The 14,012-nt window shown below is 43.4% G+C and overlaps 1 protein-coding gene across 3 annotated transcripts in view; it reads left to right on the top strand.

Annotated features, from left to right (window-relative positions):
- The window catches only part of MDGA1 (MAM domain containing glycosylphosphatidylinositol anchor 1), a 182,521-nt gene that overhangs the window by 109,222 nt on the left and 59,287 nt on the right, over positions 1 to 14,012 (top strand). For 2 of the 3 annotated variants that reach the window (XR_012715302.1, XM_075267337.1), the window contains exons 5-6: positions 6,186 to 6,318; positions 7,865 to 7,957. Coding sequence is in view for 2 of the 3 variants with exons in the window: in XM_075267337.1 (XP_075123438.1) it covers positions 6,186 to 6,318; positions 7,865 to 7,957 (226 nt within the window). In the remaining variant the exon portion in view is untranslated. The remainder of the gene's footprint in view (positions 1 to 6,185; positions 6,319 to 7,864; positions 7,958 to 14,012) is intronic. The other variant, XM_075267338.1, reaches the window with a different exon arrangement.

Here is a 14,012-nt window from a genome sequence, read left to right as displayed (position 1 = left end):
TGGATCTCAAAATGCGAAAATTCCTATGTCTTCTTGCTGTGCAGTAATACTGGGGATCCACAGACAAAAAGAGATGACCTGAGGACAGAATATTATTACACGCTTCACAATCTAATAATCTCTCCATCCAGTATATAGAAACTGCTGTAATCTGTGGAAGGAAATATATGTGACAAAGTTTCTACGATCGAGGACGCCTGGGAAAGCTAAACCCAGAAAACAGAATAAGAATAGTCACTATTATAATAAGGAGGAGGCGAGGGATTATTTATCTCTAGAACGGTAAAAAGACTTTAAACTCCAAGAAATTATTTGTGTAATAGTCTAATAATCTCTGTCAGACCTTGTATCACATAGAATATTTGTTATAGTGTAATAATCTCTGAAATCAGCACCTGGACAGCTCCATATACCAGGGAATGCTGAAAAACTCCCCCTATAAAGTATACATTATGTAATAATCTCTGTATCCCGCTCCTCCTCTTATAGAATATACATTATATAATAATCTCTGTATTCCGCTCCCCCTATAGAGTATACATTATATAATCTCTATAGCCCGCTCCTCTTATAGTATATACATTATATAATAATCTCTGTATCCCGCTCCTCCTATAGAGTATACATTATATAATCTCTGTATTCCTCTCCCTTATAGAGTATACATTATATAATAATCTCTGTATTCCGCTCCTCCTATAGAGTATACATTATATAATAATCTCTGTATTCTGCTCCCCCTATAGAGTATACATTATATAATAATCTCTGTATTCCGCTCCCCCTATAGAGTATACATTATATAATCTCTATATCCTGCTCCTCGGCTGGCGAATTCCCCAGTGTATCTTATGCTTGAGAGTCCATCATTATCCTGCCTGTTTGATGGAGGTTTTTTCATGTCCGTGTGATCTACAGGAGATTCTCGGCTCGGCCTCTCTGGGGAGATCTTCCTGCCAGCAATAGATGATGTATAAATAGGTGTTGTCTGAAGGGTAATGGTCCGGAGCTAACAGCCAAGTCCAAACATTGTTCTTCACATGACAGATACATCAGACGACTTCTCCCATCTATCCTGCTGGAGATCCATACATAGTGATGATATCGCCAGAGACGCCCGGACTTCTCTCCTGACATCATATGTCCCACTACACTGAACCTGTGAGCTCGCTTCATGGCCGAGTCTGCACTACTATATAGAGCCATTAAATAAGTCAGAAGACAATGGAGAAGACAATGGAGTGGAAGTATCAAACACTACAACATAGTAATGGAGAGCTCAGATCCACATGGAGAACTTGTAGAGCCCATATCTACAGTACATGAGCCCAGCCATAGCCGTAGGTATTACATTGGCTGCATGTCATATGATAAAGGCATGGATCTGCCAGAATTTATCTAATGTCTATCGACAGTATTAGGATTGGCACATGTCATACATGTAGCCTCTACACCTGTCTCAATGGCTCATCCACTTTTTGGGTCTATTCAGGTGGCATCCTGTCCGCAGACTCCTCCGGTTGTACACTTGTCTGAGGTTCGGCCTCCCCTTTCTCTTTCATGGCATGGGCTGTAAATCAGGTATAAGATGGGCCTTACCTTGAAGGGATAGATCAAAAGTGGGGGTTCAGAGATAGAGGTCACACCAGACCCTGGACATGGAATGTAGAGGTGCCATGATGTAACCCTGTCAGAAGGTGCGGCACCTCCTGAGCATCGCCTCCGCCAGGTTACTCTTATGCACTGCCCCCTTAGACCTTCTATGGTCTATTCCCACTGACATACTGGCCATCCTGGCAGGCACGGAGGCCAGTCCATCTTCTCTTCTGGTTGCCGCAACTCACTCTTCTTCCTCCTCTGATGGTGTGGTCATGTGCACCCTTGCCGATTCTTAAAGGGCCTGCACATACACTCTAACCTTCTCCAGAAAACCATGTCACCCCAAACCCTTTTTAAAGTTGCTTTGCTGTGCCCCTGATTCCTGAGCAATATAGGTTCATAGCTTATCTTGTTCCTGTGAGAGTATCTGTTGGTTAACCTAGCTTCCTGACTTCTTCCAGTGTCTCCTGACTCTGACATTGTCTGTTCATCCTGATCTGCCTGATTCCTGCTACTAGGTTTGATTACTGAATCTTGGCTGTCGACCCTAACCCCAACAGTCTATAACCTTGGCTTCCACTAGAATACTCTCTTGCCTTTGGCATCTTTCCAGCCTTTTGCAAATATCCGGAGACCACTCGGAGACGTAGTAACCTGGAATCTCACCAGCAGTACAGTCCAGAACCACATATGGGGATTAAAGGGTGAATACCGGGGAGGCAATGCCCTTGGGAGTGACCTATACTCAAAGCCGATGGCATGGTGACTCTACGACCCACTATCCATTGAGGCAAACCGGTGTAATCCAAATCCAAGAGGACGGGGCCAATGTAATATCTTAGGACCCCGTTTCGTTCTCCGCAGCTCTATCCGCCCCCCTCCTCCGGTTACTGTAACTATCTGCTACTTGAGATGATTGAAAAATGAGTCTCTAAATTACTGAGTTAAAAAAAGAAGAGAACCCACTTGTCTGCGACTTTCTGGAAGAAGTGATGAGATTCCGTGCAAGTTCTTGTAACATTTCAAGAATCTTCTCATCTCCTGAAGTCTGATGAGCAATGGAAAAACATTTAGATAGAATTAATTTTGGGCTGAACTTGAGTCTTTCCTCGGTGCCCTCTCCGATTCCTCCAGATCTGGCCCCGGCACATTCTTCATGCTGTCTTATTAATCACCTCTTAATATCATAACTCTATGTGCGTCCTGTATAGATAAGACAGTGAATCAATATCCGGCCGCTGCCAACCCTATTACCACATCTAATGAAGCTCCACTTCCTGCAGTAAATTAAGATCGTCTTCCTGTGGACGATAATGGGATTGGATTTGCGGGAGAGGAAAGTTTCTCTGCAGTCTAGCAACTCATCATCGCAAGAACCTCAGAAGATCCGAGGCTTTTGTCGAATCCATTATCATCGATGCAAAATGTCACCGATTCACTTGTCATTCATAACCCGTCAGGACCAGCGTCTTCTGTCAAACCTGTGTCTGCAAGATGGACAAAATAAATGAGTCCTCTCAGGGAGAATACAGAGGCGAATTTATCTTCTTGTGACTTCTTCATCTGAATTTCTCGATGTCTGGAGACTGGTGGACTGGATTCTGCCATCTATCACACAGTCTCTTATCTTAGGGATATAAAACCTTATATATACAACTGTAAGGACTGGAGATGGCGGTGTCGGGGCCCAAGGATACACATGTCAATCATACAGAGACACCAGGAGGTCGGGGCCCTTACAGATGTGGCCCCGCAGTATAGTACCTACATGTACCAGAAATACCTACAGCATGTAATAGTGACCGCACAACATGTAACAATCACTACGTACAATATGTAACAAGGATCATTCTGCAGACTAGCCGTACAACATGTAACACCTGTACTAAAACTAACAATTACATGTAACAATAACTAGTATATAACATGTAACTAGATCAGCTCTAGAAGATATCACATTAACTACAACGTATAAAATCATTTTTTTTTCCACCAATATCTCTACAAGATGGTACAAGTACAATACAAGGATACTGTGACTACACCATGTATAATAACCCCCAACATATAAGAACGCTACAACATATATATAACAGTAACTGTACAGCATGTAATAACATGTACCAGTAACTCTACAGGATGAAACAAGTACAATGACAATGATACTATAACATGGGACTATAACCCTACAGCATGTAATAACAAGGATCCGGCAACATGTCACACTCAGTCTGCAACATAAAACAACCAAAACGTGTAATATGAGTAACTCTATAATATGTAACCACACTGAGGCAGATTTACCAATCCTATACTACACCAGATTTATCACAGTCAGGGCCGGCTCCAGGTTTTTATGGGCCCTTGGGCGACAGAGCCTCAGTGGGCCCCCTTGTAAAGGAGGCGGGGTAGTCGAGACACTGTGCGTCGCAGATGAAGCGAGTAACGTCACGCAGGAGTGTGGCGTCACCAACGCCATACCTCCCAATTTTTAAAGAGTAGAAAGAGGGGCAAAAGCGCGCCGCGGCAAATTTGGCTCCACCCACTTATGTTGACTCCGCCCATTCTCATTAATTTATCATGTGCTCCCACACAGTATGATCCTCCTACAGTCACCCGTAAATTATATGCCCCCCCTCCATCTCTCCCCGTTTCATACACATCCTTCCTCTGCCCCCAGTTTCATGTCCCCCTCTCCATCTCTGTCCCCAGTTTCATCACGTTCTCCCCCTTCATCTGCCCAGTTTCATGTCCCCCGTCTCTGCCCACAGTTTCATGTCCCCCGTCTCTGCCCCAGAGTCATGCTGTTCGACCCCCCCCATCTTCCCCAGTGTCATGCCGTCCCCCCCCTCCATTTGCCCCCCAGTTTCATTGGGCCCCCTCCATCTCTGTCCCCAGTTTCATGCCGTTCTCTCCCCACCCCCTTCATCTTCCCCAGTGTCATGTCGTTCCCCCCCTCCCCTTCACAAAGACAAACACTTACACTCACCTCCCATCATTCCCCCGACGCTCCTCTCTCTCACTCCATTCACATACGCGATTAAAGCAGGAGCTGTGTGGCCCGGCGTGTGTGTGTAAGCGCGATGTGATGACGTCATCGCGCCTACACACGCAAGCCGAGCCGCAGCTTTAAAGCAGGAGCTGAGATCACAGCTCCTGCTTTAATCGATTATGCATTTAATTCAGCTCATCTTCGTCCGTCGGACGCCGATGAGCTGATATCGGGACAGGCAAGTGCTGGGGCGGGCAAGTGCCGGGGGGCCCCAGAGGCTCTGTGGGCCCCGGCACTTGCCTGACTATGCCGTGCGCTGACGCTGGCCCTGATCACAGTGGATATTGGATGATAAAATTGAAACATCTGTACACTGTCTACTCCTCTGCACACTGTCTATTCCTCTGTACACAATCTATTCCTCTGAGCCCGGACTATTCATCTGTTCACTATCTATTCCTCTGCACACTGTCTATTCCTCTGAGCCTGGACTATTCCTCTGTTCACTATCTATTCCTATGCACACTGTCTATTCCTCTGTACACTGTCTACCCCTCTGTGCACTGTCTATTCCTCTGTACGCTGTCTACTCCTCTGTATGCTGTCTACTCCTCTGTTCACTATCTATTCCACTACTCACGGTCTATTCGTCTGCACACTGTCTACTTCTTTGTACACTATCTATTCCTCTGTACACTATCTATTTCTCTGTACCCTGTCTACTCCTCTGTACACGATCTATTCCTCTGTTCACTATCTATTCCTCTGCACACTGTCTACTCCTCTGTACACTATCTATTTCTCTGTACACTGTCTACTCCTCTGTACACGGTTTATTCTTGTGTACACTGTCTATTCCTCTGTACACTATCTACTCCTCTGTACACTGTCTACTCCTCTGTACACTGTCTACTTCTCTGTACACTGCCTATTCCTCTTTACACTATCTATTCCTCTGTATTCCTCCTCACCTATTAGATGTGTTAGTTCTGACCATTTTTTGGACATTACGGTCCTGTCTTAAGCTCCTCCTCTTTTCTTTCCTGGACAAGGCACAGGAGTTAAATTAGTTAATGAATCTGGTGTCCGGCATGGAGATCGGTTTATTTTTGGCACACGTCTCATTGTAATTCCGGGATATAGTTTCATTAATAAACTCGAATTCTTAGCAAATATAATGTCAGACATCGAAAAATTCATCTAAAAAAAACTCTTCCCCCCCCCCCCCAGTCCATCTCCTTATTGTATTAGTTTATGTCACAGTCACGTCCTCGGCCCGGTCACACGCAACATTACTATCAGTCTCATCATCCTGAAGCGCTCTGCGGGGACATGATGGGACATTATTAGCAGAGCCTTCACCTCCGGCCAATGTCATAGAACGGTCAGGGGCTTCGGCCCTCGCTCAGGGCGCAGGTTCAGCTCCGAGTACTAAGGTCAGATCGAGATTGTCTAATTGATTGGTCATGTCTACATTGTCTATGACTGATCAGTAATTGATTAGTTATGTCTTGATAGATACACTATATAGAGATCCTATATAATAATATCCCTATATTTTCGCTTTCACCCTTCATTTTTCCTCTCTTCTCAGGGTGAAACCAAAGTATTGAAGCTGAAGAACCTGCGACCTCAGGACTACGCCAACTACACGTGCCAGGTGTCTGTGCGCAACGTCTGTGGGATCCCGGATAAATCCATCACGTTCCGCCTGACTAATAAGACAGGTAAGGGGCAGCGGGGGTGGGAGGGGGAATCGCTGCTGTATGGAGACCACCACCTCAGGGGTGGTCTGTGCCATGGATGGAGTGGTCTCCTCCTCAGATGCCTTGTCATCGGCCAGTCTCATCCATAGTCATCCTTCATGACCTTGTCCTGACGAGTCACTCCCAACATAGCAGTCATATATGAGTGACAACCCCCATCATCATCCTCGTCCTCAGTGATTACTATACATGAGGCAATGGTGGCCGCAGACCACAGCGTCGGCCTGGCCAATACTCATCCCAATGAATGGTCCTGACCAGAGACCGTCTGATATGGGGGGTCTTTACCCAAGAAGATATCACCCCGGGGTCTCTTTACTGTGAGGCAGAAGTATCTGTATCTGAGCTGAGCTGGGTGACCACCAATATGGCGGCCATTACCGCTCTTACAGGCGATTTCCTAGAGTCCTGATTGGCAGATCTGACAATATATTCCCTTCCCCCATGTAGCTACTTAAATGGTTAAATCGTAGACGCCTAGTCAGTCTTCAAGAGCAGATGAAATTTAAAGCATTGTTATGAAAACAGCGCCATCCCTGTCTACAGGCTGTATGTGGTATTGCAGCTCAGCCTCATTCACTGCAATACCAGACACAACCTGAGGACGGCTGGGGTGCTATTTTTAGAAGAAAGTCGCCGTGTTTTTCCAATTCTGTATCTAACACTACAGGAGAGGACGATTCAAGGATTTATCATGTAGGCGGGGGGGCTCTGAGCAGCCCCCACCTCCCCGGCTCCGATAGAAGGGCGTGAAATGTGGTTATTTGTCATTTATTTGGCGTTTTTCAGGCTTCATCTTCTGGTTCGGCTCCTGCAGTTTTGTTTACATTTTTGGCCGGTGAAATCCACGAAGAGAATGAGCGAATCCGTCTCCCGGGAAACACGTAGCGATCAATAGGAAAACAAATGGAATTTTATAAGCGAGAATTTTATGTCTCTGTCATTGCACGGAATGTGATTTCTTATGGGAGGTGATAAATCCATCATGGTGGCTCCCATCTCCGACTCCTCGCTGCTGCAGCCCTACATCGCACTGGATGGAAACTTCCGGAAATATCTAGTCATTTAGTCTTAGGACTGATACAATCTGCAATAATCCAGACAAAAAGCAAAATCGGCAAAAATTATAACTGGCCCCGCCCACTTTAAAATAAGCCACACCCTCCTGATGTCAAGGAGCCGGAACATTCATGTTGAGTTCACATACAGTTGTCGAATTCTAGAACTATATATGTAATGGAGAGAGTATAGCGATTCCAAGCACAGCTATAGGAATGAGTCACATGTCGGCGTAGTCGTAGTCAGGCCTGAAGGGTCGGCTCTGCACTTGTATTACATGACGGTATAATATAGTGTGTGATAAACCAGCTCATGTCATATGTGATGATAACACAGCAGTTTGTCTTCTTGTGTTGGTGCTCTGCAGCGTCAGATATACAGTATATATATATATATATATGATCACTTAGTAAGACGTTGACCACTTATCAGTCCTCTCTCCGTTCAGGAGCAGCTTGGTGGGGACGAACAGGAGGTGACAAAAAGCTGTATAGAAGCAAGAAATCGCTCCAGTCTCCCCTATGGCTCAAAGCAGAGGCCGGTCAGTGTCCTCTGTTTCTTTCTGCATTAGAAGGGGCTTTGGTGATTGGCATGACTGTGAGTATACGGAGGTGTGAGTGTGAGTATACATATGTGTGAGTGTGAGTATACGGAGGTGTGAGTATACATATGTGTGAGTGTGAGTATACGGAGGTGTGAGTATATGAAGGTATGAGTATACATATGTGTGAGTGTGACTAGACAGATATTTGAGTGTGACTGTACGTATGTGTGAGTATACATATATGTGTGTGTGAGTATACATATGTGTGAGTGTGACTAGACAGATATGAGTGTGGCTGTACGTATGTGTGAGTGTGAGCAGGAGTGAGTATGTGTGTGAAATGAGTGAGGGGAAGAGTGACTAAATAAGTGGGTGTATTATGGGAGTGTGTGAGTGAGTGAGTGAGTGAGTGAGTGAGTGAGTGAGTGAGTGAGTATGAATGTATGATATGAATGAAGGGAAGTATTGTATAATAATTGTTTACATTAGTAACAGTGTATGAGTATGAGTGAGAGTATTTGTATAGGGTACAGGTGTAGGTATGAATACATGTGTGTACAGAGCAGTAATGAGTGATCTATGGATGAGTATGAGTGGGTGAACAGGGATAGCGTTGAGTATTAGGATAAATCTATTATAAGTGTAAGTGTGAGTATAGGTATGAGTATAAGTATAAACAAGGTCTACATATGGTTTTGCTGCTTAGTCTTGTTGCTGCTTTCTTGTCCATAAAGTAGAATGACTGAGTGCATGAGTGTGAGTATAGAGTGTCAGTGTATAAGTGTGATTATAGATCTGAGTGTGAGTATAGGTGTGAGTATAGAGCTGAGTGTAAGTGTGAGTTTAGATCTGAGTGTGAGTGTGGCACAAGGTCTATAAGATTTTGCTGCTTAGTCGTGTTGCGGTTTTCTTGTGCATAAAGCAGACTGACTGAGTGAAAGAGTGTGAGTATAGAGCTTAGTGTGAGTGTGACATGAGATCTATATAAGGTTTGCTGACTGATTGTATAAGTGTGAGTGTAGAGCTGAGTGTGCATCTAGAGCTAAGTGTGAGTATAGAGCTGAATGTATGACTTACTATAGATCTGAGTGTGAGTATAGAGCTGAGTGTAAGTGTGAGTATAGAGCTGAGTGCGAGAGTGAGTTTAGATCTGAGTGAGAGTATAGAGCTGAGTGTGAGTATAGAGCTGAGTGTGAGTGTGGCACGAGGTCTATATAAGGTTTTGCTGCTTAGTCTTGTTGCTGCTTCCAGAATTTCTTGTCCATAAAACAGACTGACAAGAAATTCCACATCTGCCATACGTCTTGCTGCCTGTAGTGCGGGGTAGGGGGTACTGCTCTGTATTGATATGATATTTCTGCCATTGACCCCGGGGTTCACATACTTTTTTTTCATGGGGTTGCGGCCGATGTTCTAATTGTTTATAGATAATTGTTACATGTTATAATAATATAAATATCTATCTAGAAGTTTCCGGATCTTCTGAGCGCACAAGTCAGTCTTATTAGATTCATAAGATTGATCTTTTTTGCTGTCATAGTTATTCTATCTATCTATCTATCTATCTCCTATCTATCTATCTATCTATCTATCTATCTATCTATCTATCTATCTATCTATCTATCACATATCTATCTATCTATCTATCTATGTCCTATCTATCTATCTAATATCTATCTATCATATCTATCTATCATCTCATATCTATCTATCTATCTATCATATCTATCATCTCATATCTATCTATCTATCTATCTATCTATCTATCTATGTCCTATCTATCTATCTATCTATCTATCTATCATCTCATATCTATCTATCTATCTATCTATCTATCTATCTATCATTATTAGTCATCTTTATCATTATTAACTTTCTGAAGTAAAATCCTATTTTGTAATTTCATTCATTTGCAATAATTGGACAGTTTTTGTCTCTTGATCTGATCTATTATAGTTTGGTCAATTATTCACATGATCAGTATTACAGTCTATCTCATATAACATAAGAATGTCCGTGTCTGTATAGACTTAGTATAAGAATATAACAAGACCTGTTATACTGTAGAATTTCAGTAAGGTGTATTGATGGGTTAGAGAAGATGTTCTGTGTATATCTGAGCTTGTATATACTGGGCAGTATATAGAGCAGTATATAGAGCAGATACAAAATTACAGACTACAAAATTAATGTCCTTCAGTGTTAGTCAGGGAGAGAGAACTGTGCAGTAATTACTAGTGCAAAGTTCTCTCAATGATCAGGCAGAGTGCTGTATGAGTGCTCTGCCCAATCACTAAATGATCAAAAAGATCTAGTTCTACAGAAGTCCCTGACTCTAGACTATGGACAAAGGAGTCTGGAGGGAGGACAGAAGAGACTGGAGGGAGGACAGAGGAGACTGGAGAGAGGACAGAAGAGACTGGAGAGAGGACAGAAGAGACTGGAGAGAGGACAGAAGAGACTGGAGAGAGGACAGAAGAGACTGGAGAGAGGACAGAGGAGACTGGAGGTAGGACAGAGGACTAGGGGGACAGATGAGTCTTGAGAGGTGACAGAAAGGTCTGTAGGAGGGGACAGAGGGGTCTGGAGAAAGACAAAGAAGATGAGGGGGCAGAAGAGTTTGGATGAAGACAGTGGGCTCTTTAAAAGGATAGAGGAGACTGGAGAGAGGACAGAGGAGACTATAGGGAGACAAAAGGATCTGTAGGGGGGCAGACAAGTCTTGAGAGACGACAGAGAGATCTGTAGGAGGGAACACAGGGGTTTGGAGAGAGAAAAAGGAGACGGGGGACAGAGGAGTCTGGATGAGTATAGAGGGATCTCTAAAAGGACAGAGGGATCTGTAGGGGGCAGACGAGTCTTGAGAGGCGACAGAGGAGACTGCAGGGAGACAAAAGGGTCTCGAGGAAGGGGTTGAGGGTCTGGAGGGAGACAGGTTTTGGACAGAGCAGAAAAGAAGAGGACAGATCTGTAGGGGGGCAGACAAGTCTTGAGGGTGATAGAGGAGTCTGTAGGAGGAGACAATAGGGATCTGGAGGGGGACAGAGAGGTCAGCATAGGGCAGTAGAGTCTGATGGGGCAGAGGAGTCTGACACTGGTTTACTCCCTATACTCATTAGAATACATGCATGCTCAGTCGTATCAGGAGAGATAACTGTCCGCTAAAAGACATCTTACATATTTGGCCGGCCTTACAGTCTGTGGGGTTCACAATCTAATCTCGCACACACAGATCGGTCTGACATAAAACCTATGGGCAGGAATCTCAAGACTGCAGGCAGATGCGGTGCCAGTTCAGAGCTGTATGCAGGAGATGATACAGTCCTGTACTATGGAGCTATACCCGCTCTGTGCCGCCAATATAGTGCCGCCGTACGTTCCATGGTGCAGAAGGGCCCTATAGAAGTCTATGGACCCCCACATCACATTTCTATACAGCTGAGCCATTATACACCCCTGCGCAGGGGAGCTTAGACAGATTCATACCCAAGGCCACAGCAAGGACCACCGAGCAACACAAAGAACTCTTCCTTATTTTTCCTTTGGAGAATGTTGGATTTTCCTTTTGTCGCCGCTGATATAAGCGCCCCCTATTGATTGCAGTTTATTGTGTCCTCCTGGGAGGTGGAAGGTGCGGAAGAGAAGTGAATGGAGCACATTGCAGAAGTCGATCCGTGTCTCAATCAATCTCCTCTCCACCCGCACCCCCAGCCGGAGGATGAATCTGAGAGATCTGTAGGAGGCAGGAGCTAATGAAGTGCCCTATTACCGGGGCCCCATTAAACTGTCACTTGTACTTAGCGGCCAAAACCGGGCGACTAAGGAGAGGGAAGAAAATGCGCTACCACCTGACAGAGGCCATTAGTCAGAGCGTGCGGCATAATATACAGCACCAAGTAGTAGAGGGGTGAGAGGGGCAATGGGCCGAGCACAGGGAGGACTGAGGGGGTAATAAATAATATGTATGATAGATAGATAGATAGATAGATAGATAGATAGGAGATAGATAGATAGATAGATAGATAGATAGATAGGAGATAGATAGATAGATAGATAGATAGATAGATAGATAGATAGATAGATAGATAGATAGGAGATAGATAGATAGATAGATAGATAGGAGATAGATAGATAGATAGATAGATAGATAGATAGATAGATAGGAGATAGATAGATAGATAGATAGATAGATAGATAGATAGGAGATAGATAGATAGATAGATAGATAGATAGATAGATAGATAGGAGATAGATAGATAGATAGATAGATAGATAGGAGATAGATAGATAGATAGATAGATAGATAGATAGATAGGAGATAGATAGATAGATAGATAGATAGGAGATAGATAGATAGATAGATAGATAGATAGATAGATAGATAGATAGATATGAGATGATAGATATTAGATAGATAGATAGATAGATAGATAGATAGATAGATATTAGATAGATAGATAGATAGATAGATAGATAGATAGATATTAGATAGACAGATAGATAGATAGATAGATAGATAGATAGATAGATAGATATGTAATAGATAGATAGACAGATAGATAGATAAATAGATAGATATGAGATGATAGATAAATAAATAGATATTTAATAGATAGATAGATAGATAGATAGATAGATAGATAGATAGATAGATAGGAGATAGATATGAGATAGATAGATAGATAGATAGATAGATATGAGATAGATAGATAGATAGATAGATAGATAGATAGATAGAAGATAGATAGATAGATAGGAGATAGATAGATAGATAGATAGATAGATAGATAGATAGATAGATAGATAGATAGATAGGAGATAGATATGAGATGATAGATAGATATGAGATAGATAGACAGACAGATAGATAGATAGATAGATAGATAGATAGATAGATAGATAGATATGTAATAGATAGATAGACAGATAGATAAATAGATAGATATGAGATGACAGATAAATAAATAGATATTTAATAGATAGATAGATAGATAGATAGGAGATAGATATGAGATAGATAGATAGATAGATAGATAGATAGATAGATAGATATGAGATAGATAGATAGATAGATAGATAGATAGATAGATAGATAGATAGATAGGAGATGCACTTATTTTGGGTCTGACTTGAGGCCATCTCATGGTTACCTTTGATCACTATATATAACCTCCAGGGGCGGCCATAGCACAGAGTCCGGCCATGCAGCTGCTCTGGGGCCCTTGGATACGGGGCCCATCTGGTTGATTCATCTCAGATCTATTTCCAAGATAGCATAAAAGGCCAAAACATGAAGAGGGTGAAGATGTGTGATCTGTATCCAACAGCATCGATGTATCCATCTCTGTGACCATTGTGCGCTGTCCCCCGGACTCTGAGGGGTTAATGCTATAATACTGCACTACCTGTGCTCCAAGTTATTACACAACACCTGTTCGCCCTCCAGCGCAGCTCGTGCGAACAGCAGGTCTGGGTCAGTGGGGACACCATGTGCACCACTCCAACTTTTACTATCCAAATCCCATGTAATGATCCTCCAGAGCTGCCGCTCCATCCGAGGCGGCCAAGACCGGGTAACAGACACTTATACCGCCATCACATGAGCGAGATGTTCTGCATGCAGAGCACAAATACAGCACCGCAGCTCCCAGCTGAGGGTGATGTTCTCTACAATGATGGATGACTCTCACTCCGTCTGTGTCATATGTTCTGCAAACACCAAATTAAAACTACGGATTCGTCTTTTAATTGAAGCTTCGATACGACCCCCAGAGGGCAGCGCCGCGTTCTGCATGACTGGAAGTAACACAAATGTGAACACTCTGCTAATGCCTCTAAACCAAAAACTCACAAAATAATCGTAGCAGGATGCCAGAGCCAAAGCCGGAGAGATCCAGAACAGCAGCCCCGATCCAGAGCATTCATCTTCTTAACTCATCTGACTGCAGCAGAACTGAATATCCCCTCTACCCAATATAAAATAATACCGCAGAGAACCAGGAACACTCATTATTCTGTATCCCTGTCTGTAGGAGGTAGCATTATAGGAGTT

Source organism: Leptodactylus fuscus, chromosome 3 (assembly GCF_031893055.1).
Source record: "Leptodactylus fuscus isolate aLepFus1 chromosome 3, aLepFus1.hap2, whole genome shotgun sequence".
Taxonomy (NCBI): domain Eukaryota; kingdom Metazoa; phylum Chordata; class Amphibia; order Anura; family Leptodactylidae; genus Leptodactylus; species Leptodactylus fuscus.
Note: the sequence above shows the minus strand (reverse complement) of the source record. Positions and strands in the feature narration are given on the sequence as shown.